The 24,635-nt window shown below is 40.5% G+C and overlaps 1 protein-coding gene across 8 annotated transcripts in view; it reads right to left on the reverse strand.

Moving 5' to 3' along the window:
• Nucleotides 1–1,846: 1,846 nt before the first annotated feature.
• LOC115162863 (protein furry homolog) overlaps nucleotides 1,847–24,635 on the reverse strand; it is a 273,622-nt gene continuing 250,833 nt past the window's right edge. For 5 of the 8 annotated variants that reach the window (XM_029714322.1, XM_029714317.1, XM_029714319.1 and 2 more), the window contains 3 exons: nucleotides 24,407–24,517; nucleotides 10,987–11,198; nucleotides 1,848–3,028 (listed from right to left, as the gene is read on the reverse strand). In XM_029714322.1, coding sequence (XP_029570182.1) covers nucleotides 2,770–3,028; nucleotides 10,987–11,198; nucleotides 24,407–24,517 — 582 coding nt within the window. In that variant the 3' untranslated portion in view covers nucleotides 1,848–2,769. Of the gene's footprint in view, nucleotides 3,029–10,986; nucleotides 11,199–24,406; nucleotides 24,518–24,635 lie in introns of all 8 variants that reach the window. The other 3 variants (XM_029714316.1, XM_029714315.1, XM_029714320.1) reach the window with 1 other exon arrangement.

The raw sequence follows: 24,635 nt of genomic DNA on the forward strand, positions 1-24,635 counted from the left end.
CAGTTACATGCATAGTCCAACCATACATTTAAAACATGAAAATACAATCTTACAAGCATGAGCAAAGCTCCACTTGCACTATGTACAGTACAAATGCAACAGAGTTAAAATAGTTTCTTATATTCATAAATATTTCTATTACACTTTATAGTACATCAAATGTGCATGCTTGGCAGTTTTAACAGACAAAATAAATGTTATTATTCTCTTTCTACAAAAACTAGTTAGTTCAAAGCATATTAATTTCATGTAAATATAATTCTCATTTAAGCAAAATAGCTATAGCATAGAAAGGTAACATTTGTAAATAATATTTTAAGTAATAGCTAGCCCAATGCGGTATCTAGGTCCTCGAGACAGTAGATCTGCAGCATATCAGAGTAGTTGAGCGTGTATATCTACACTGCCTTCGGAAAGTATTCAGGCGCCTTGACTTTTTCCACATTTGTGTTACGTTACAGCATTATACTAAAATGTATGAATAAAAAAAAATCCTCAGCAATCTACAGACAATACCCCATAATGACAAAGTGAAAACAGGTTTTTAGAAATGTTTGCAAATGTATTAAAAAGAAAATGTATTAAATACCTTATTTACATAAATATTCATACCCTTTGCTATGACTCAAAATTGAGCTCAGGTGCATCCTGTTTCCATTGATCATCCTTGAGATGTTTCTACAACTTGATTGGAGTCCACCTGTGGTAAATTCAATTGATTGGACATGATTTGGAAAGTCACACACCTGTCTATATAAGGTCCCACAGTTGACAGTGCATGTCAGAGCAAAAACCAAGCCATGAGGTCAAAGGAATTGTCCATAGAGCTCTGAGACAGGATTGTTTTGAGGCACAGATCTGGGGAAGGGTACCAAAAAACGTATTCTGCATTGAAGGTCCCCAAGAACACAGTGGCTTCCTTCATTCTTAAATGGAAGAAGTTTGGAACCACCAATACTCTTAGAGCTGCCCCCCCTGGCCAAACTGAGCAATCGGGGGAGAAGGGCCTTGGTCAGGGAGGTGACCAAGAACCTGATGGTCACTCTGACAGAGCTCTAGAGTTCCTCTGCGGAGATGGGAGAACCTTCCAGAAGGTCAACCATCTCTGCAGCACTCCACCAATCAGGCCTTTATGGTAGAGTGGCCAGACGGAAGCCACTCCTCAGTAAAAGGCACATGACAGCCAGCTTGGAGTTTGCCAAAAGGCACCTAAAGACGTCTGATGAAACCAAGATTGAACTCTTTGGCCTGAATGCCAAGCAACACGTCTGGAGGAAACCTGGCACCTTCCCTACGATGAAGCATGATGGTGGCAGCATCATGCTGTGGGGAGTTTTTTCATCTACAGGGACTGGGAGACTAGTCAGGATCGAGGGAAAGATGAACGGAGCAAAGACAGAGAGATCCTTGATGAAAACCTGCTCCAGAGCGCTTAGGACCTCAGACTGGGTCGAATGTTCACCTTCCAATAGGACAACGACCCTAAGCACACATCTCGGGACACATCTCTGAAGGTCCTTGAGTGGCCCAGCAACAGCCTGGACTTGAACCCGATCAAACATCTCTGGAGAGACCTGAAAATAGCTGTGCAGCAACGTTCCCCATCCAACCTGACAGAGCTTGAGAGGATCTGCAGAGAAGAATGGGAGAAACTCCCCAAATACAGGTATGCCAAGCTTGTAGCATCATACCCAAGAAGACCAAAGGTTTTAATCGCTGCCAAAGGTGCTTCAACAAAGTACTGAGTAAAGGGTCTGAATACTTATGTAAATGTGTGTTTAAAAAAAGTAATTAGCAAACATTTCTCAAAACCTGTTTTTGCTTTGACATTATGGGGTATTGTGTGTAGATTGATGAGGGAAAAAAAATCAATGTAATACATTTTAGAAGGCTGCAACGTAACAAAATGTGGAAAAAGTCAAGGGGTCTGAATACAATCCGAATGCACTGTATATGTATATACCGTATGTCTGTGCTTTGCAGTGTTAATGGATTGTAGTCTGGTTACAGTCAGTTTCACATAAACACCCAGGCTCTCTATTTCAAAATATTCAGCATAATTCTGCCTGCAATCCATAATATTCAAGTAGCGAAAAGCACAGAAATTAAAAAGAAAACATTATATCATGATACAGTAGTCTTCACAGAAGTCTTTCACTTCTGTGAAGCATTGCACATTTTCCCTTAAAAATGTAAAATAACAGATACTCAGCAGAAGAATAAGTTAATTGTAACTTTGGTATGTCTTCTGTTAGACGTGAAAGCCATTGACCTCAGTAGCAAGTGGCCGCTGTGTGAAGTTATCCAGAAATATTAGTGCAATAAAAGCTCATGTTTGTTTCTAAGAGCAAAGTTGTCCTTCGTCACGTTCACTCCCACAGTATTGCTGCACATCTGGAGAGCTGAATAGTGGTACATCCTTAGGGCCCCCTGCTCTGAGAAGGGACACAAGGAGAGAGCTTGCTGTGACCACGGTAACCATAGCAGCATACCCAGGGTAGGATTAGGGTAGATGGCTGGAGAAGCGCACGGGACAGGGGCTGAGGATGGAGGCTGTAGCTGATATAATGATGGGGTATAGGGCTGAGGCAGGCTAGGGCTAGGCTAGGGCTAGGCCGAAGTTCGGGGCTGAGGCAGTGCAGTGAGCTGGGGCTAAGGTATAGGGCTGGTGTTGGGGCTAGAGCAGGGCAGTGAACTGGTGCTAAGGCTGGGGGCTCAGTTTGGGCTGGGACTAGGGCCTGGAGTTAGGCACAGCATTCCTCCTGAGTGTCAGAGACTGGAGCCAGACACACCGGAGTCTGGGAGAAAGGTGGTGATGGCTCGGTAGCCCTGGGCCCGGCGTATCATGTCCCTGATCTCCCCGTTGAGCTCCATGAGCTTAACGCAGATCTCCGAGAGGTCCTGCTTGGAGCCCACCAGTGCAAAGGTGCCCATCTGGCCCAGCGTCTGGTATCTGAAGTAGATGTTCAGCAACGTCTGTGTCTCGTCCTCAGAGCTGCTGCCGAAAATGTCACTGGGCCACACCCTCCTTCAGACAAAATAAGCAGTTACCATCAATGAACCTGAATTCTATGTAAGTCAACACTTTCTAATACTTTTCTTAAAAGCTTAATAAATTACTTCTAAACTAAACTAACAAGTAAGTATTATTTATAAGCATGATAAGAATTACCATTCATAATTATGTAACCGCTCTTTCAGATTGTAATGGAAACCCAGCTAAATTCTGGAAAACTGTAAAATTCCTGAAGGGTTCTACTTCCTCTCTGCCACAAATGAATTCAGACACTGGCCTCATTAAGGAAAACAATACTATCATTGATGCATTTAATCACCATTTTATTTCAGCGGGTCACCATTTTATCTCTTTAAAATACTTCTAAGCATGTTCACTATGATATTGTGATGGATGCTGATAAGGAAAACTTGCTGAATCAGATAAATGATAGTCAAAGCTTTTTAGGCCATTTACAAATGTTTGCTTTACTAGCAATCGACAATAAGAAATCCACAGGGGCCGACCAATTGGATCCTAGTCTGCTTAAGTGTGCAGAGCCCATCATTGTTGGTGAAATAACACACATTTTTTATTTAACATTGCTATCAGCAAATATTTCAAAAGTATGGAAATCAGCTCTTGTGCTGCCACTACATAAATGGTGGGGTTAATAATAGTGATCTTAATACTTATCGCCCCATTTCAAGGCTTCCTTTTCTAGCTAAGATTCTTGAATCCTTGGTAAATGTACAACTTTGCTCTTTTTTATCAGATAAATGTATTTAGGCCTGGGCACAGCACTATTAGAGCATCCACTTTAGTTATTGATGATCTTGTCCAATCCTTTAGACACTAAAATGAAATGTGCTGCTTTGTTTGTGGACCTGTCAAAATCTTTTGATTATGTTATTTTATTGAATAAGTTGTCCTCGATAGGTTTGAGCTCTCACATCTGTTCATGGTTTCATGATTATCTTTGTGACAAAACTCAGGCCATCGTGATTGATGGGGTTGAGTCTGAATTTCTTGAAGAGCATAAGGGTGTACCCATAGGTGTTGATTTTGAGACCTGTTCACTATTTATATAAAACACCATAGGTCAATCTGTTAAAAATGTTCAACATCATGTATATGTGGATAATACTATTATGTATGCTATTGCCCAGACTGTTTATCTGGCTGTGTCAAAACTACAGTCAGATTTTATTTCTGCGGGAATCCCTTGCAGTTTTTTAAAACCTGTGTTTAATACAGGCAAAACGGAATACATGTTTTTACCCTCTAGTAAGAATGTTTCAGATGAATCACATGTTCAATCATTAGATGGTCCTCCAATTGAACGTGTTCCCGCATATACATATTTAGGCGTTTAGATTGACGTGGATTTGACGTTTAAAAAACATAAATGAGCTGGTTAAAAGGATCGGACCCTTTTTTTTCAGTTTTTGCCTAAAATGACATACCCAAATCTAACTGCCTGTAGCTCAGGACCTGAAGCAAGGATATGCATATTCTTGATACCATTTGAAAGGAAACACTTTGAAGTTTGTGGAAATGTGAAATGAATGTAGGAGAATATCATACATTAGACCTGGTAAAAGATGATACAAAGAAAAAAACATGTTTATTTTTATTTTTTTGGACCCTCATCTTTGAAATGCAAGAGAAAGGCAATAATGTATTATTCCAGCCCAGGCACAATTTAGATTTTGGCCAAAAGATGGCAGCTGTGTATGTGCAAAGTTTTTGACTGATCCAATAAAACCTTGCATTTCTGTTAAAAATTTTGTATCAAGACTGCCCAAATGTGCCTAATTGGTTTATTATATTATTATTTATAACTTTTCAAGTTCATAACTGTGCACTCACATCATACAATATGGTATTCTTTCAATGTAATATATACTGTAAATTGGACAGTGCAGTTCGATTAACAAGAATTTAAGCTTTCTGCCAATATCAGATATGTCTATGTCCTGGGAAATGTTCTTCTTATTTTCAACCTCATGCTAATCGCATTAGCCTACGTTAGCTCAACCGTCCCGTGGGGGACCCACCAATCCTGTAGAGGTTTTAAGAAGCTAAGATTTAAATTTGGCTTTTTCTACAGAAACAGAGTGTGCCTTTCTCTAAGAAGTACGAAGCAGATTATTCAATCAACCTTTTTTTCATCTGTTCTTGATTATGGTGATATTATTTATCAAAGTGCAGCTGCTACTACTCTTAAACCTTTGGATGACATCTACCATAGTGGCCTTTGTTTTGTTACAGGTGACAGTTCTGATACTCATCACTGTATCAAAAGGTTGGTTGGACTTCGCTAAAGACCCGTAGATTACTCCTTTTTTTGTTTACAAAGCCCTACTTCATAAACTTCCGTCTCATCCAACTTTGCTGTTGAAGTATAGACACCCGAGTTGCCTAACCCGTTCACAGGATCGGTTAACTCTTAAGGTTTCTAGGGTCTTCACCATACTACGTAAATCTGCTTTTAGTTTTAATACACCGTTTTGCTGGAAAAAAAATTAAAATACATTTCATCATGATGTTCTTGTGCCGTTCAGGCAATTAAAAGTATAGATTGGGGACTTAATTGTGGAGGAATGCAACTGTTTTTCTGGGTGATTTGTGATGTTTTATATGTGCTTACCATGACTGAGTTTTTCTATTTTAATGTGCACACATATATACAGTACCAGTCAAAAGTTTGGACACACCTACTCATTCAAGGTTTTTTTTAAATTTGTACTATTTTCTACATTGTAGAATACTAGTGAAGACATCAAAACGATGAAATAACATATGGAATCATGTACCGTAATTTCTGGACTATTACGCGCACCTGAATATAAGCCGCACCCACTGAATAAAAAAAAATATATATTACTTTGAACATAAATAAGCCGCACATGTCTATAAGCCGCAGGTGCCTACCGGTACATTGAAACAAATTAACTTTACACAGGCTTTAATGAAACACGGCTTGTAACAAAAATAAATAGGCTTTAACGAAACACGGCTTGTAACAAAAATAAATAGGCTTTAACGAAACACGGCTTGTAACAAAAAATTAAAAATTTGCAGTAAGCTTTAGTTGTCTTTTTGCACTGAGTCAATTCCTCACGCTGCTGTTTCCAACGTCTTATCATCAACTCATTAAGACCAAGCTCCCGTGCAGCAGCTCTATTTCCTTTTCGAACAGCCAGACCAATCGCCTTCAACTTGAAAGCTGCATCATATGCATTTCTCCGTGTCTTTGCCATGATGAGGGTGACAAAATGACAACCGTAATCAGAATGATGGGAAGTTTGAGAGCACTCGATTTAATCTAAACAGTAAACTAAAAAGTTATTTGACCTTAACCCGTTCGGCAATTTCATTGGTCTAATAAAAGCTTCATGCCGCCAAAAAAAACTGAGCACATCACAGAATGTGTTTTTTTGGAGTAAAAAATTGAAAGCGGGAAAAATCCATATATTAGCCGCGTCATTGTTTAAGCCGCGAGGTTCAAAGCCTGGGAAAAAAGTTGCGGCTTATAGTCCGGAATTTACGGTAGTAACCAAAAAAGTGTTAAACAAATCAACATATATTTCAGTAGCCACCCTATGCCTTGATGACAGCTTTGCACACTCGTGGCATTCTCTCAACCAGCTCCATGAGGTAGTCACCTGAAACACATTTCAATGAACAGGTGTGCCTTGTTGAAAGTTCATTTGTGGAATTTCTTTCCTTCTTAATGCGTTTGAGCCAATGGTGTTGTGACAAGGTAGGGTTGGTATACAGAAGATGGCCTTTTACCAAATAGGGCTAAGTCCATATATAGGCAAGAACAACTCAAATATGCAAAGAGAAACGACAGTCCCTCATTACTTTAAGACATGAAGGTCAGTCAATCCGGAACATTTCAATAACTTTGAAAGTTTCTTCAAGTGCAGTCGCGAAAATCATCAAGCGCTATGAAGAAACTGGCTCTCATGAGGACCGCCACAGGAAAGGAAGACCCAGATTTAACTTTGCTACAGAGGATAAGTTCATTAGAGTTACCAGCCTCAGAAATTGCAGCCCAAATAAATGCGTCACAGAGTTCAAGTAACAGACACATCTCAACATCAACTGTTCAGAGTTGACTGCATGAATCAGGCCTTCATGGTCAAATTTCTGCAAAGAAAAAACTACTAAAGGACACCAATAATAAGAAGAGACTTGCTTGGGCCAAGAAACATGAGCAATGGACATTAGACCGGTGGAAATCTGTCCTTTGCTCTGATTGGTGGAAATTTGAGATTTTTGATTCCAACCGCCATGTCTTTGTGAGATGCAGAGTAGGTGAACGGATGATTTCTGCATGTGTGGTTCCCACCGTGAAGCAAGGAGGAGGAAGTGTGATGGTGTGGGGGTGCTTTGCTGGTGATACTGTCTGATTTAATTAGAATTTGAGGCACACTTAACCAGCATGGCTACCACAGCATTCTGCAGCCATCCCATCTGGTTTACACTTACTTGGACTATCATTTGTTTTTCAACAGGACAATGACCCAAAACACACCTCCAGACTGTTTAACTTTTTAGTGACAGGGGGCAGTATTCGGAAATTCGGATGAATGACGTGCCCAAATTAAACTGCCTACTACTCGGGCTCAGAACGTAGGATATGCATATTATTAGTAGATTTGGATAGAAAACACTCTGACGTTTCCAAAACTGTTTGAATGATGTCTGTGAGTATAACAGAACTCATATGGCAGGCAAAAACCTGATTAAAAGATCCAACCAGGAAGTGGTTTGTAGTTTTTCAAGACTGGGCCTATTCAGTATACAGCGACTTAGGGTTCATTTTGCACTTCCTAAGGCTTCCACTAGATGTCAACAGTCTTTAGAAAGTTGTTTGAGGCTTCTATGGTGAACAGAGAGCGAACAAAGGAAGTTGGAAATTGTTGACTCAGGAAGGGACATGGCCTCAATTGCGCGCGTTCATGTGAGAGTTAGCTGTGTTCCATTACATTTTTGAAGACATTTGAATCGTCCGGTTGGAATATTATTGAACTTTTATGTTAAAAAGGCCCTAAAGATTGATGCTATACATCGTTTGACATGTTTCTACGAACGTAAATATAACTTTTTTTGACTTTTCATCGTGACATTTTTGGCGCGCTTCCTACATTTGGAGTAGCTTACTGAACGCGCTAACAAAGAGGACATAAATGATGGACTTTATCGAACAAAACAACATTTATTGTGGACCTGGGAACCCTAGGAGTGCATTCTGATGAAGATCATCAAAGGTAAGTGAATATTTATTATGCTATTTATGATTTTAGATGACTCCAAAATGGCGGGTATCTGTATTGCCTGCTGTTGTTTTCTGAGCGCAGTACTCAGATTATTGCAAAGTGTGCTTTCCCCGTGAAGCTTTTTTGAAATCTGTCACAGCGGTTGCATTAAGAGATGTTTATCTATAATTCATTGAATAACAGTTTAATATTTTATCAACGTTTATGATGAGTATTTCTATAAATTGATGTGCTCATTCACCGGAAGTTTTTGGAGGAAAAGCATTTCTGAACATTACGGGCCAATGTAAAATGGGGTTTTTGGATATAAATATGAACTTTATCGAGCAAAACATACATGTAGTATTGTGTAACATGAAGTCCTATGAGTGCCATCTGATGAAGATCATAAAAGGTTAGTGCTTTATTTTAGCTGTATTTCTGGTTTTTGTGATGCCTGTCCTTGCTTGGAAAATGGCTGTGTGGCTTTAATTTTTTAGGCACTGTCCTAACATAATCTAATGTTTTTTTTTCGCCTGTAAAGCCTTTTTGAAATCGGACAATGTGGTTCGATTAAGGAGAAGTGTATCTTTAAAATGGTGTAAAATAGTAGTATGTTTGAGAAATTTGAATTATGAGATTTTTGCTGTTTTGAATTTGCCGCCCTGCTATTTCACTGGCTGTGTCCTGCAGGTGGGACGGTAGCGTCCCACATAGCCCAGAGAGGCTACGGGCTATTTGACTAAGAAGGAGAGTGATGAGTGCTGCATCAGATGATAAATATATATATACACACACACACAGTTGAAGTCGGAAGATTACATACACCTTAGCCAAATACATTTAAACTCAGTTTTTCACAATTCCTGACATTTAATCCAAGTAAAAATTCCCTTTCTTAGGTCAGTTAGGATCACCACTTTATTTTAAGAATGTGAAATGTCAGAATAATAGCAGAGAATGATTTATTTCAGCTTTTATTTCTTTCATCACATTCCCAGTGGGTCAGAAGTTTACATACACTCAATAAGTATTTGGTATCATTGCCTTTAAATTGTTTAACTTGGGTCAAACATTTCGACAGAGCTGGTGTAACTGAGTCAGGTTTGTAGGCCTCCTTGTTCGCACACATTTTTTCAGTTCTGCCAACAAATGTTCTAGGATTGAGGTCAGGGTTTGTGATGGCCACTCCAATACCTTGACTTTGTTGTCTATAAGCCATTTTGCCACAACTTTGGAAGTATGCTTGGGGTCATTGTCCATTTGGAAGACTCATTTGCGACCAAGCTAACTTCCTGACTGATGGCTTGAGATGTTGCTTCAATATATCCAGATAATTTTCCTCCCTCATGATGCCATCGATTTTGTGAAGTGCACCAGTCCCTCCTGCAGCAAAGCACCCCCACAACATGATGCTGCCACCCCAATGCTTCACGGTTGGGATGGTGTTCTTCAGCTTGCAAGCATCCCCCTTTTTCCTCCAAACATAACCATGGTTATTATGGCCAAACAGTTCTATTATTGTTTCATCAAAACCAGAGGACATTTCTCCAAAATGTACGATCTTTGTCCCCATGTGCAATTGCAAACCGTAGTCTGGCTTTTTATGGCGGTTTTGGAGCAGTGGCTTCTTCCCTGCTGATCGGCCTTTCAGGTTATGTTGATATAGGACTCGTTTTACTGTGGATATAGATACTTTTGTACCCGTTTCCTCAAGCATCTTCAATAGGTCATTTGCTGTTGTTCTGGGATTGATTTGCACTTTTCGCACCAAAGTATGTTCATCTCTAGGAGACAGAACGCGTCTCCTTCCTGAGCGGTATGGCGGCTGCATGGTCCCATGGTGTTTATACTTGTGTACTATTGTTTGTACAGATCAACGTGGTACCTTCAGGCGTTTGGAAATTGCTCCCAAGGATGAACCAGACTTGTGGAGGTCTACCATTATTTTTCTGAGATCTTGGCTGATTTCTTTGGATTTTCCCATGATGTCAAACAAAAAAGGCACTGAGTTTGAAGGTAGGCCTTGAAATACATCCACAGGTACACTTCCAATTGACTCAAATTATGTCAATTAGCCTATCAGAAGCTTCTAAAGCCATGACATCATTTTCTGGAATATTCCAAGCTGTTTAAAGGCACAGTCAACTTGGTGTATGTAAACTTCTGACCCACTGGAATTGTGATACAGTGAATTATAAGTGAAATAATCTGTCTGTAAACAATTGTTGGAAAAATTACTTGTGTCATGCACAAAGTAGATGTCCTAACAGACTTGCCAAAACCATAGTTTGTTAACAAGAAATTTTTGTAGTGGTTAAAAAAACGAGTTTTAATGACTCGAACCTAAGTGTCTGTAAATTTCTGACTTCAACTTTGTATATATATATATATATATATATATATAAATAAAATGTATTTTCATACTGTATTATACAGGTTTCATTTGGAAAATAGACCTAGGTTTCAATATGTCATCCCTGTGAAAATAAGAGTAAAATAAAAGAAAAAGCATTTAGAACATTTGTAATAATTTAAATATTTCCAATCAACATTTAAGCATTATTATGGCTTTTTTCATTTACAATAATTTACAATATTTAGATTTATTTAGTACCAACGAGGTTCCCGCCCGAATAATCAGTTTAATGATCCAAAACAACGGGAACACAACACACAAATAAAATGCAATACACAATTTTCTCTTTGTCTTTTTACCTGCACTCGCGGATGTAGCGGATGGCTGTGGTGAACTCGTGGTTCTTCAGAGCTTCCAGGATGGCTTGTACAGCCTCCTCAGAGGAGAGGAAGGTGGGCTCAGAGGAGGAGGATGTCTCCTGGGCAGCCTGGAGTTCACTGGAGGTCACGGAGGCTGCTGCAGCCCGCAGACTGCCCTTCAGTTCATTCAGCTCTTTGGACATATTCATCAGCTGAGGGAGAGGAAGTGTAGTGGAGGTGAGTCGGACTCACTCTCTCGGGAGGAGGTAGCCCCGCCCGTGACTTAAAATCAGTGTCACCCTCGGCTCAAGAGGTAACTTCCTCTTGGCCTAATGGTTAAGACATGGTTTCCTGAGCGGGAGATCGAGGTTCAGATCCCACCATTCAGTCTTAAATGTGGCTCACTAGGTAGAGCATGGCACTTGAAACATTAGGGTCAGGGGTTCAATTCCCAATGGGGCTAGCCATGTATGCACACACTACTCTAAGTTTAGGTAAAAATGTCTGCTGACTGGCATATAAATATTATAATAATAAATGTAGTATTAATACATGCTCTTTACACATCACTAAACCCATGAGGTAGGGATAGAGAATCAATCTATTGCCTTAAAGGAAAAATCCACCCAAAACCACTCATTCTTTTAATTTATAGTGTTAAAAATTAATATGTGAGAACAATATTTTTTGTGAACATTATAATAAAGTTGGTAGCAACATGGAATATCGTTGTGGAAATCTGTTGCAGCTGAAGTCGACTACAAAATCCACAATGCAATGCTCTCTCTATGGGTTGGCTGGCGAGCAAACGTAGCTACACACAGTGGTCGAAAAAAGTACTCAAATTTATCCTTGAGTAAAAGTAAAGATACCTTAATAAAAAATTACGCAAGTAAATGTCTCCCAGTAAAATATGACTTAAGTAAAAGTCGACAAGTATTTGGTTTTAAATATACTTAAGTATCAAAAGTAAATGCAATTGCTAAAATATACCTAAGTATCAAAAGTAAAAGTAAAATAACTAATAATTTCAAATTCCATATATTAAGCAAACCAGTTGGCACAATTTATTTGTTTATTTACGGGTAGCCAGGGACACGCATTTGTGAAGCATTTGTGTTTAGTGAGTCTGTCAGATCAGAGGCAGTAGGGATGACAATAATGTCAAAAGTCACACAGAAGTCTAATAAAACAACTCAAATCTTTTTATCATCAATTTCTCTCAGCTAATCATCAGTCATTTGTGTAAATGCTGTGCTTGTTGAATGTCCTTTTCTACAAGCATGCTGAAAGTCTGTTGTTAATTTGTTTACAGTAAAATAGCATTGTACCTGGTCAAACACAATTTTTCCAAAAGTTTACTAAGGGTTGGTAACAGGCTGATTGGTTGGCTATTTGAGACAGTAAAGGGGTCTTTACTATTCTTGGGTCACGTAATGACTTTTGCTTCCCTCCAGGCCTGAGGGCACACACTTTCTAGTTGGCTTAGATTGAAGATATGACAAATAGGAGTTGCAATATTGTCCCTTTATTATCCTCAGTAATTTTCTATCCAAGTTGTCAGACTCCAGTGGCTTGTAATTGTTGATAGACAACAATAATTACACACTCCCTTTACGGAATTCAAAATTACAATGGTTGTCTTTCATAATTTGATCAATTATACTTGGATGTGTAGTGTCAGCGTTTGTTGCTGGCATGTCATGCCTAAATTTGCTAATCTGTCCAATGAAAAAAATCATTAAAGTAGTTGGCAATATCACTGGGTTTTGTAATGAACGAGATATCTGATTCAATGAATGATGGAGCGGAGTTTGCCTTTTTGCCCACAATTTCATTTAAGGTGCTCCAAAGCTTTTTACTGTCATTCATCTTTGTTTCATAGTATAGTTTCTTCTTTTTATTCAGTTTAGTCACATGATTTCTCAATTTGCAGTACTTTTTCCAATCGGTTGTGCAGCCAGACTTATTTGCCATTCCTTTTGCCTCATCCCTCTCAACCATACCATTTTTCAATTCCTCATCAATCCATGGGGATTCAACAGTTTTTAACAGTAATTTTCTTAATAGGTGCACGCTTATTAGTAACTGGAATAAGCAATTTAAAAAATGTGTCAAGTGTAGCATCTGGTTGCTACTCATTACACATCACAGACCAGCAAATAGTCTTTAGATCAGCAACCTAGGAATCACTACAAAACTTATTGTATGACCTCTTATATATTATATTAGGCCCAGCCTTTGGAACATTGGCTTTCCTAGATATGGCTACTATATTGTGATCACTACATCCGATGGATTTGAATGCTGCTTTAAAGCAAACTTCTGCCGCATTTGTAAAAATGTGATCAATACATGTTGATGATTTAATTCCTTTGCTGTTTGTAATGACCGTGGTAGGTTGACTGACAACCTGAACCAGGTTGCAGGCACTGGTTACAGTTTGATGCTTTTCTTGAGTGGGCAGCTTGATGAAAGCCAGTCAATATTTAAATATACCTCTGTTGATATCACATACACTATCAAGCATTTCACACATATTATCCAGCTACTGACAGTTAGCACTTGGTGGTCTATAGCAGCTTCTTACAAGAATGGGCCTTAGGTGAGGCAGATGAACCTGTAGCCATATGCTTCAACAGTATTTAAAATAAGATCCTCTCTAAGCTTTACAGGAATGTGGTTCTGAATATATACACCAACACCTTCACCAATGGCATTTCTGTATTTTCTGTAGATGTTATAACCATGTATTGCTCCCACTGTATCAAAGGTATTATTTAAGTGAGTTTCAGTCAGTGATAGTCAGAATATGAATGTCATCTGTTACTAGCAAGTTATTGATTTCATGTACCTTGTTTCTTAAGCTATATATGTTAATGTACAGTGGTTCTTCCTTTAAAAGTTGAGTCATACCGCAGCACAGCTTGCGGGGTGCTTATGAATGGTATGGCACGTTGGAGTGCATGACGTCATAGTATTTTACTGTCAGCCATTGTTGCCATTAATGCTAGTTCGACCACCAGAGGGCATCTTTGAGAAGCTAAGTTATTGAACTGACATGGAGCTGTACAGTAGACTTAAGAGTCCTGTTTACTGTAGCTGTTTTTAGTTATAAAACGAAATAACAAAGGGAGCCTTGAATAATTAAACAATGAATAAACCGCAAAATGTCAGCTAAAGCGATTTAATTTACAAATGCATTTGACTCTTTTTAATATTGGCTGTACTAGAGATTTTAAAACCTTTTTTCTTACAACAAACTATATGGGATTGATTATAATTTATTTGTATAATATTATTGTACTTGTTCTGCTGTTTATACTGTTAGAAATTTAGCTGAATTAAATTGATTAATATTATGGGGTTTCTATTCAAAGAAAAACTAAAATGTATTTTACAGTAGCCTATGTAGGCATCAGGGTTTCCGTTAGGAAAATATGACGCTGTACAACGTGACCGGTCGGGAGTAGGCCTAGGTCACTAAGCGACTGAAGAGCAAAATAATCCTAACATTTCCACACCCTGATTGTAGGATAAACAATACGCAAATGGAGATTCAGTGAAAAGAAGGGGAAAAAATCTGATTGATTTATCAAGACGAGTCCCTATGCTTGTCTCACACGTCTCGCACGCGGGTAGGCTATTGCTTCAAATCCAGTTATAACAATTGGACGACTTTGGGTGTTTCAGTAAGCAACAATATGTTGAATTCAATTGCATGAGCCTACTTTATTCCAATATTTCTGTCATTCAGTGATATTTATTCCCATAGTAATTTGTTATGTATCCATTCAGATGAGGTTAGAAAACAGTGTATGTGGTGGGCTATGCAAAGAGATGAAGTGACATGCATATATATGCATATGCATATAATTATTTGATTTGGATAGAAAACACTCTGAAGTTCCTAAAACTGTTTGAATGGTGTCTGTGAGTATAGCAGAACTCATATGGCAGGCCAAAACCTGAGAAGATTCTATATGGGAAGTGCCCTGTCTGACCATTTCTTGGCCTTCTGTAGCCTCGTTATCGAAAATACAGGATCTCTGCTGTAACGTGACATTTTCTAAGGCTCCCATAGGCTCTCAGAAGGCGCCAAAACGTGGAATGATAACTCTGCAGTCCCTGGGCGAAAAACAGTAGGGGTTTTGGAAAGTGGCCGTTCTGAGAACAATGACACTGGTGCGCGCGTGCATGTGACGACTCCATTTTTCTTCTTTCAGTGTTTGAACGGATACAACATCTCCCGGTTGGAATATTATCTCTATTTTACGAGAAAAATCGCATAAAAATTGATTTTAAACAGCGTTTGACATGCTTCGAAGTACGGTAATGGAATATTTTGACATTTTTTGTCACGATACGCGCCGGCGTGTCACCCTTCTGATAGTGTCTTGAACGCAAGAACAAAACGCAGCTATTGGATATAACTATGGATTATTTGGAACCAAAACAACATTGGGTGTTGAAGTAGAAGTCCTGGGAGTGCATTCTGACGAAGAACAGCAAAGGTAATCCAATTTTTCTTATAGTAAATCTGAGTTTGGTGAGTGCCAAACTTGGTGGGTGTCAAAATAGCTAGCCATGATGGCCGGGCTATCTACTCAGAATATTGCAAAATGTGCTTTCACCGAAAAGCTATTTTAAAATCGGACACCGCGATTGCATAAAGGAGTTCTGTATCTATAATTCTTAAAATAATTGTTATGTTTTTTTGTGAACGTTTATCGTGAGTAATTTAGTAAATTCACCGGAAGTTTTCGGTGGGTATGCTAGTTCTGAACAAAACATGCTAATGTAAAAAGCTGGTTTTTGATATAAATATGAAATTGATTGAACAAAACATGCATGTATTGTATAACATAATGTCCTAGGCGTGTCATCTGATGAAGATCATCAAAGGTTAGTGCTGCATTTAGCTGTTGTTTTGGTTTTTGTGACATTATATGCTAGCTTGAAAAATGGGTGTGTGATTATTTCTGGCTGGGTACTCTCCTGACATAATCTAATGTTTTGCTTTCGTTGTAAAGCCTTTTTGAAATCGTACAATGTGGTTAGATAAAAGATAGTCTTGTCTTTAAAATAGTGTAAAATAGTCATATGTTTGAAAAATTGAAGTTTTTGCATTTGAGGTATTTGTAATTCGCGCCACGCTAGACCATTGGATATTGGTGAGGCGTTCCGACTAGCGGAACATCGAGATGTAGGAGTTAACAAAGCAAATTTGAGGAAAAGGGTTCCGAAGTTCTATCAACACATTGACTGTACAGTTGTGGCCAAAAGTTTTGAGAATGACACAAATATTAATTTTCACAAAGTTTGCTGCTTCAGTGTCTTTAGATATTTTTGTCCGATGTTACTATGGAATACTGAAGTATAATTACAAGCATTTCATAAGTGTCAAAGGCTTTTATTGGCAATTACATGAAGTTGATGCAAAGACTTCATATTTGCAGTGTTGACCCTTCTTTTTCAAGACCTCTGCAATCCGCCCTTGCATGCTGTCAATTAACTTCTGGGCCACATCCTGACTGATGGCAGCCCATTCTTGCATAATCAATGCTTGGAGTTTCTCAGAATTTGTGGGTTTTTGTTTGTCCACCCGCTTCTTGAGGATTGACCACAAGTTCTCAATGGGATTAAGGTCTGGGGAGTTTCCTGGCCATGGACCCAAAATATTGATGTTTTGTTCCCCGAGCCACTTAGTTATCATTTACATTTACATTTTAGTCATTTAGCAGACGCTCTTATCCAGAGCGACTTACAGTAGTGAATGCATACATTTCATACAATTTCATACATTTTTTTTTTGAATTTCAATTTATACAAAAAAACAACAACAAGGTTTTCATCTTTTGAGCTTCTAGTTATGAAATCTATGCAGTCTACTCAATCACTTTGTATAGCTACTGTTTACAGGCCTCCTGGGCCATATACAGCGTTCCTCACTGAGTTCCCTGATTTCCTATCGGACCTTGTTGTCATAGCAGATAATATTCACATTTTGGTGACTTTAATATTCACATGGAAAAGTCCACAGACCCATTCCAAAAGGCTTTCGGAGCCATCGACTCAGTGGGTTTTGTCCAACATGTCTCTGGACCTACTCACTGCCACAGTCATACTCTGGACCTAGATTTTTCCCATGGAATAAATGTTGTGGATCTTAATGTTTTTCCTCATAATCCTGGACTATCGGACCACCATTTTATTATGTTTGCAGTCGCAACAAATAATATACTCAGACCCTAACCAAGGAGCATCAAAAGTCATGCAATAAATTGTCAGACAACCCAAAGATTCCTTGATGCCCTTCCAGACTCCCTCTGCCTACCCAAGGACGTCAGAGGACAAAAATCAGTTAACCACCTAACTGAGCAACTCAATTTAACCTTGCGCAAAACCCTAGATGCAGTTGCACCCCTAAAAACTAAAAACATTTGTCATAAGAAACTAGCTCCCTTGTATACAGAAAATACCCGAGCTCTGAAGCAAGCTTCCAGAAAATTGGAACGGAAATGGCGCCATACCAAACTGGAAGTCTTCTGACTAGCTTGGAAAGACAGTACCATGCAGTATCAAAGAGCCCTTACTGCTGCTCGATCATCCTATTTTTCCAACTTAATTGAGGAAAATAAGAACAATCCGAAATTTCTTTTTGATACTGTCGCAAAGCTAACTAAAAAGCAGCATTCCCCAAGAGAGGATGGCTTTCACTTCAGCAGTAATACATTTATAAACTTCTTTGAGGAAAATATCATGATCATTAGAAAGCAAATTACGGACGCCTCTTTAAATCTGCGCATTCCTCCAAAGCTCACTTGTCCTGAGTCTGCACAACTCTGCCAGGACCTAGGATCAAGGGAGACACTCAAGTGTTTTAGTACTATATCTCTTCACACAATGATGAAAATAATCATGGCCTCTAAACCTTCAAGCGGCATACTAGGCCCTATTCCAACTAATCTACTGAAAGAGCTGCTTCCTGTGCTTGGCCCTCCTATGTTGAACATAATAAACAGCTCTCTATCTACCGGATGTGTACCAAACTCACTAAAAGTGGCAGTAATAAAGCCTCTCTTGAAAAAGCCAAACCTTGACCCAGAAAATATAAAAAAAATCTTGGCCTATATTGAATCTTCCATTCCTCTCCAAAATTTTAGATAAAGCTGTTGCGCAGCAACTCACTGCTTTCCTGAAGACAAACAATGTATACGAAATGCTTCAGTCTGGTTTTAGGCCCCATCATAGCACTGAGACTGCACTTGTGAAGGTGGTAAATGACCTATTAATGGCGTCAGACCGAGGCTCTGCATCTGTCCTCGTGCTTCTAGACCTTAGTGCTGCTTTTGATACCATCGATCACCACATTCTTTTGGAGAGATTGGAAACCCAAATTGGTCTACACGGACAAGTTCTGGTCTGGTTTAGATCTTATCTGTCGGAAAGATATCAGTTTGTCTCTGTGAATGGTTTGTCCTTTGACAAATCAACTGTAAATTTCGGTGTTCCTCAAGATTCCGTTTTAGGACCACTATTGTTTTCACTATATATTTTACCTCTTGGGGATGTCATTCGAAAACATAATGTTAACTTTCACTGCTATGCGGATGACACATAGCTGTACATTTCAATAAAACATGGTGAAGCCCCAAAATTGCCCTCGCTAGAAGCCTGTGTTTCAGACATAAGGAAGTGGATGGCTGCAAACTTTCTACTTTTAAACTCGGACAAAACAGAGAAGCTTGTTCTAGGTCCCAAGAAACAAAGAGATCTTCTGTTGAATCTGACAATTAATCTTGATGGTTGTACAGTCGTCTCAAATAAAACTGTGAAGGACCTCGGCGTTACTCTGGAACCTGATCTCTCTTTTGATGAACATATCAAGACTGTTTCAAGGACAGCTTTTTTCCATATACTTAACGTTGCAAAAATCAGAAACTTTCAGTCCAAAAATGAGTCAGAAAAATGAATCCATGCTTTTGTTACTTCTAGGTTAGACTACTGCAATGCTCTACTTTCCGGCTACCCGGATAAAGCACTAAGTAAACTTCAGTTAGTGCTAAATACGGCTGCTAGAATCCTGACTAGAACCCAAAAATGTTATCATATTACTCCAGTGCTAGCCTCCCTACACTGGCTTCCTGTTAAGGCAGGGGCTGATTTCAAGGTTTTACTGCTAACCTACAAAGCATTACATGGGCTTGCTCCTACATATCTTTCCGATTTGGTCCTGCCGTACATACCTACACGTACGCTACGGTCACAAGACGCAGGCCTCCTAATTGTCCCTAGAATTTCTAAGCAAACAGCTGGAGGCAGGGCTTTCTCCTATAGAGCTCAATTTTTATGAAATGGTCTGCCTACCCATGTGAGAGACGCAGACTTGGTCTCAACCTTTAAGTCTTTACTGAAGACTCATCTCTTCAGTAGGTCATATGATTGAGTGTAGTCTGGCCCAGGAGTGTGAAGGTGAACGGAAAGGCTCTGGAGCAACGAACCGCCCTTGCTGTCTCTGCCTGGCCGGTTCCCCTCTCTCCACTAGGATTCTCTGCCTCTAACCCTATTACAGGGGCTGAGTCACTGGCTTACTGGTGCTCTTCCATGCTGCCCCTAAGAGGGGTGCGTCACCTGAGTGGGTTGAGTCACTGACGTGGTCTTCCTGTCTGGGTTGGCGCCCCCCCCTTGGGTTGTGCCGTGGCGGAGATCTTTGTGGGCTATACTCGGCCTTGTCTCAGGATGGTAATTTGGTGGTTGAAGATATCCCTCTAGTGGTGTGGGGGCTGTGCTCTGGCAAAGTGGGTGGGGTTATATCCTGCCTGTTTGGCCCTGTCTGGGGGTATCATCGGATGGGGCCACAGTGTCTCCTGACCCCTCCTGTCTCAGCCTCCAGTATTTATGCTGCAGTAGTTTATGTGTCGGGGGGCTAGGGTCAGTCTGTTATATCTGGAGTATTTCTCCTGTCTTATCCGGTGTCCTGTGTGAATTTAAGTATGCTCTCTCTAATTCTCTCTTTCTTTATTTCTCTCTCTCAGAGGACCTAAGCCCTAGGACCATGCCTCAGGACTACCTGGCATGATGACTCCTTGCTGTCCCCAGTCCACCTGGCCGTGCTGCTGCTCCAGTTTCAACAGTTCTGCCTGCGGCTATGGAACCCTGACCTGTTCACCGGATGTGCTACCTGTCCCAGACCTGCTGTTTTCAACTCTCTAGAGACAGCAGGAGCGGTAGAGATACTCTCAATGATCGGCTATGAAAAGCCAACTGACATTTACTCTTGAGGTGCTGACTTGTTGCACCCTTGACAACTACTGTGATTATTATTATTATTATTTGACCATGCTGGTCATTTATAAACATTTGAACATCTTGGCCATGTTCTGTTATAATCTCCAGCTGATGTAAGAAGGGCTATATAAATACATTTGATTTTGATTTGATTTGTGTTAACGAGAGAATCACTGACATGATGTCAGCTGGTCCTTTTGTGGCAGGGCTGAAATGCAGTGAAAATGTTTTTGGGGGATTCAGTTCATTTGCATGGCAAAGAGGGACTTTGCAATTCATTGCAATTCATCTGATCACTCTTCATAACATTCTGGAGTATATGAAAATTGCCATCATACAAACTGAGGCAGCAGACTTTGTGAAAATTAATATTTGTGTCACTCAAAACTTTTGGCCATAACTGTAGTACTCTTGCTGCTAAAAACACTCGATCACTGTTACTCCAACTTCTTGGATGCCTACAGAGCCCTCCCCCGCCCTCCCTTCGGCAAATCAGATCATGACTTAATTTTGCTCATCCCTTCCTATAGGCAGAAACTCAAACAGGAAGCACCCGTGCTAAGGTCTATTCAACGCTGGTCTGACCAATTGGAATCCATGCTTCAAGATTGCTTTGATCAAGCGGACTGGAATATGTTCCGTATAGCCTCTGAGAATAACATCGATTTATACACTAACACGGTGACTGAGTTCATCAGGAAGTGTTTAGGGGATGTTGTTCCCACTGTGACTATTAAAACCTACCCAAATCAGGAACCATGGATAGATGGCAGCATTCATGCAAAATTGAGAGCGCGAACCACCGCATTCAACCATGGCAAGGTGACTGGGAATATGGTTGAATGCAAACGGTATAGTTTTTCCCTCCGTAAGGCAATCAAACAGGCAAAAAGTCAGTACAGAGACAAATTAGAGGCGTAATTCAACGGCTCAGACACGAGACGTATGTGGGAGGGTAGGGTCTACAGACAATCATGGAATACAAAGAGAAAACCAGCCACATTGCGGACACTGACGTCTTGCTCCCGGACAAGCTAAACACCTTTGCCCGCTTTGAGGGTGTCCGACGTGCCACCGACGCGGCCCAAGGACTGTGGGCTCACTTTCTCTGTGGCCAACATAAGTAAGACATTCAAACATGTTAACCCTCGCAAGGTTGCCGGCCCAGATGGTATACCTAGCCACGTCCTCAGAACATGCGCAGACCAGCTGGCTGGAGTGTTTATGGATATATTCAATCTCTCCCTATCCCAGTCTGCTGTCCCCACATGCTTCAAGATGTCCACCATTGTTCCTGTACCCAAGAAAGCAAAGGTAACTGAACTAAATGACTATCGCCCTATAGCACTCACTTCTGTCATCAAGTGCTTTGAGAGACTAGTCAAGGATCATATCACCTCTACCTTACCTGACACCCTAAACCAACTTCAATTTGCTTACTGCCCCAATAGATCCACAGACGATGTAATTGCCATCACACTGCACACTGCCCTATCCATCTGGACAAGAGGAATATCTATGTAAGAATGCTGTTCATTGACTATAGCTCAGCATTCAACACCATAGTACCCTCCAAGCTCATCATTAAGCTTGAGGCCCTGGGTTTGAACCCCGCCTTGTGCAACTGGGTCCTGGACTTCCTGATGGCCACCCCCAGGTGGTGAAGGTAGGAAACACCTCCACTTTGCTGATTCTCAACACTTGGGCCCCACAAGGAAGCGCGCTCAGCCCCCCCCCCCCCCCCCCCCCCGTACTTCCTGTTCACCAATGACTGCGTGGCCACGCACGTCTCCAACTCAATCATCAAGTTTGCAGATGACACAACAGTAGGCCTGATTACCAACAATGATGAGACAGCCAACAAGGAGGTGTGGGCCCTGGGAGTGTGCTGCCAGGAAAATAACCGCTGACCCAACGTCAACAAAACAAAGGAGCTGATCGTGGACTTCAGGAAACAGCAGAAGGAGCACCCCCTTATCCACATCGGCGGGACTGCAGTGGAGAAGGTGGAAAGCTTCAAGTTCCTCGGCGTACACATTACTGACAATCTGAAATGGTCCACCTACACAGACAGTCTGGTGAAGAAGGCGCAACAGCGCCTCTTCAACCTTAGGAGGCTGAAGAAATTTGGCTTGGCACCTAAAACCCCCAAACTTTTACAGATGCACAATTGAGAGCATCCTGTCAGGCTGTATCACCACCTGATATTGCAACTGCATTGCCTGCAACTGCAGGGCTCTCCAGAGGGTGGTGCGGTCTGCCCAACGCATCACCCGGGGCACACTGCCTTCCCTCCAGGACACCTACAGCACCCGATGTCACAGGAAGGCCAAAAAGATCATCAAGGACAACAACCACCCGAGCCACGGCCTGTTCACACTGCTACCATCCAGAAGGCGAGGTCAGTACAGGTGCATCAAAGCTGGGACTGAGAGACTGAAAAACAGCTTCTATGTCAAGGCCATCAGACTGTTAAATAGCCATCACTAGCCCACTAGAGGCAGCCGCCCTATATGCATAGACTTGAAATCACTGGCCACTTTAATACTGTTTACATATTTTGCATTACTCATCTCATATGTATATACTGTATTCTACCCTATTCTACTATTTCTTAGTCTAGCTGCTCTGACATTGCTCGTCCAAATATTTATATATTCTTAATTCTATTCCTTTACATTGTGTGTATTGTTAGATATTACTGCACTGTTGGAGCTAGAAACATAAGCATTTCGCTATACGGCAGGGTAGCCTTGTGGTTAGAGCGTTGGGCTAGTAACCGAAAGTTTACCCGAGCTGACAAGGTACAAATCTGTCGTTCTGCCCCTGAACAAGGCAGTTAACCCACTGTTCCTAGGCCGTCATTGAAAATAAGAATCTGTTCTTAACTGACTTGTCTAGTTAAATAAAGGTAAAATAAAAAATAAACACATGTATGTGACAAATAAACATTTATTTGTGATAGTGTGGTGCAATGACAGAATGATGCAATTTGCCACAATCTGCCAACAGATTGATGCAATTTGCCACAAATCGCGACATAAGCTCTGAACTTTGAATTGAAGAGCCCCTGCTGGCAATTTTTTAGCACTTTTCTGGGATGCTTGATTGTTTTCATTCCTTTACTGGGAAGCTTAGCAGAAGTAGACATGCTCATGTGATTTATGTCCACAGTGGACTTCTTACTAGTGCACACCGCCTCAGTGCTAACAGTATAACTCTGGTTCATAGGCACATGATTACTGCATACAATAGCTGTAGGATCAGCAGAGGCATTCAGGTCAGTTAGAGGGACATAAATTCCAAATTATATCAAATTTTATTTGTCACGTGCACAGAATACAACAGATGTAGACCTTACAGTGAAATGCTTACTTACAGGCTCTAACCAATAGTGCAAAAAAGGTATTAGGTGAACAATAGGTAAGTACAATTAGGTTACTTACATTGTGTCTGCCAACTTCCCTGGTATAATGTACATGTGCTGAAGCATTATGACAACTCAGCGACACAATGGTAGGGATTAACTGAACTGGGCTTGGGTCATTGATAAGTCATTGTCTCAGCGCAGCCTTATAATGCTGTGAAAGGATCCAGGAACCGAAATTATTCGGATGGATCCCATCCTCCTTATCAATGGCTCATTTGAAAGAAGACATCCTCCCGAGTTATGACATTGGCCAGTAGTGAAATCGGACATGTATGATAGACATTTTCGCTATCTAAAAGTCATATTCCTATTAACTTCCAGTGAAGTGAGAGCGACTTTATCAAAGTGCTACATCATATCGACCGGATCTCTGCCTGCTTTAACGGCAATAACTCTGATACACGTGAAAATATTAAATGGCCCAGGGAATCGATAGAACACAAAACCAATATATAACATTAAAAAAAAAATGGGTGAACCTTTCCTTTAAGGGCTTAACACAATGTAAATGTCTCAAAGTATTTGGTTAATAAAGCAGATTACTGTCTATATCACCATAGACAACGAATGCATCCCATATGGCACCCTATTCTCTATGTAGTTCACTACTTTTGACCAGGGCCCATGGCACTCTGGTCAAAAAAGTAGTGCACTATATAGGGAATAGGTTGCCATTTTGGGCACTTCCAACAGCCTTACCTCTGGGACAGAGCTGATAGCATGGACCTGCCCAATCAGCTTACAGTAGGACTGAAAGAGCAGCAGCAGCTGAAAGTGGAGCTTGTAGAGTCGTTGACACAGCTCCAGTTGCTGCACAAACACAAACAAAATGGCGGTCAACAACAACTCGTTGAAACTCTGTTCAAGTTGTATTACTTTGTTGTGTTTAAATACTCTATGCTCATTTCATTCCAATTTATTTTACACT

Source organism: Salmo trutta, chromosome 26 (genome assembly GCF_901001165.1).
Source record: "Salmo trutta chromosome 26, fSalTru1.1, whole genome shotgun sequence".
Taxonomy (NCBI): domain Eukaryota; kingdom Metazoa; phylum Chordata; class Actinopteri; order Salmoniformes; family Salmonidae; genus Salmo; species Salmo trutta.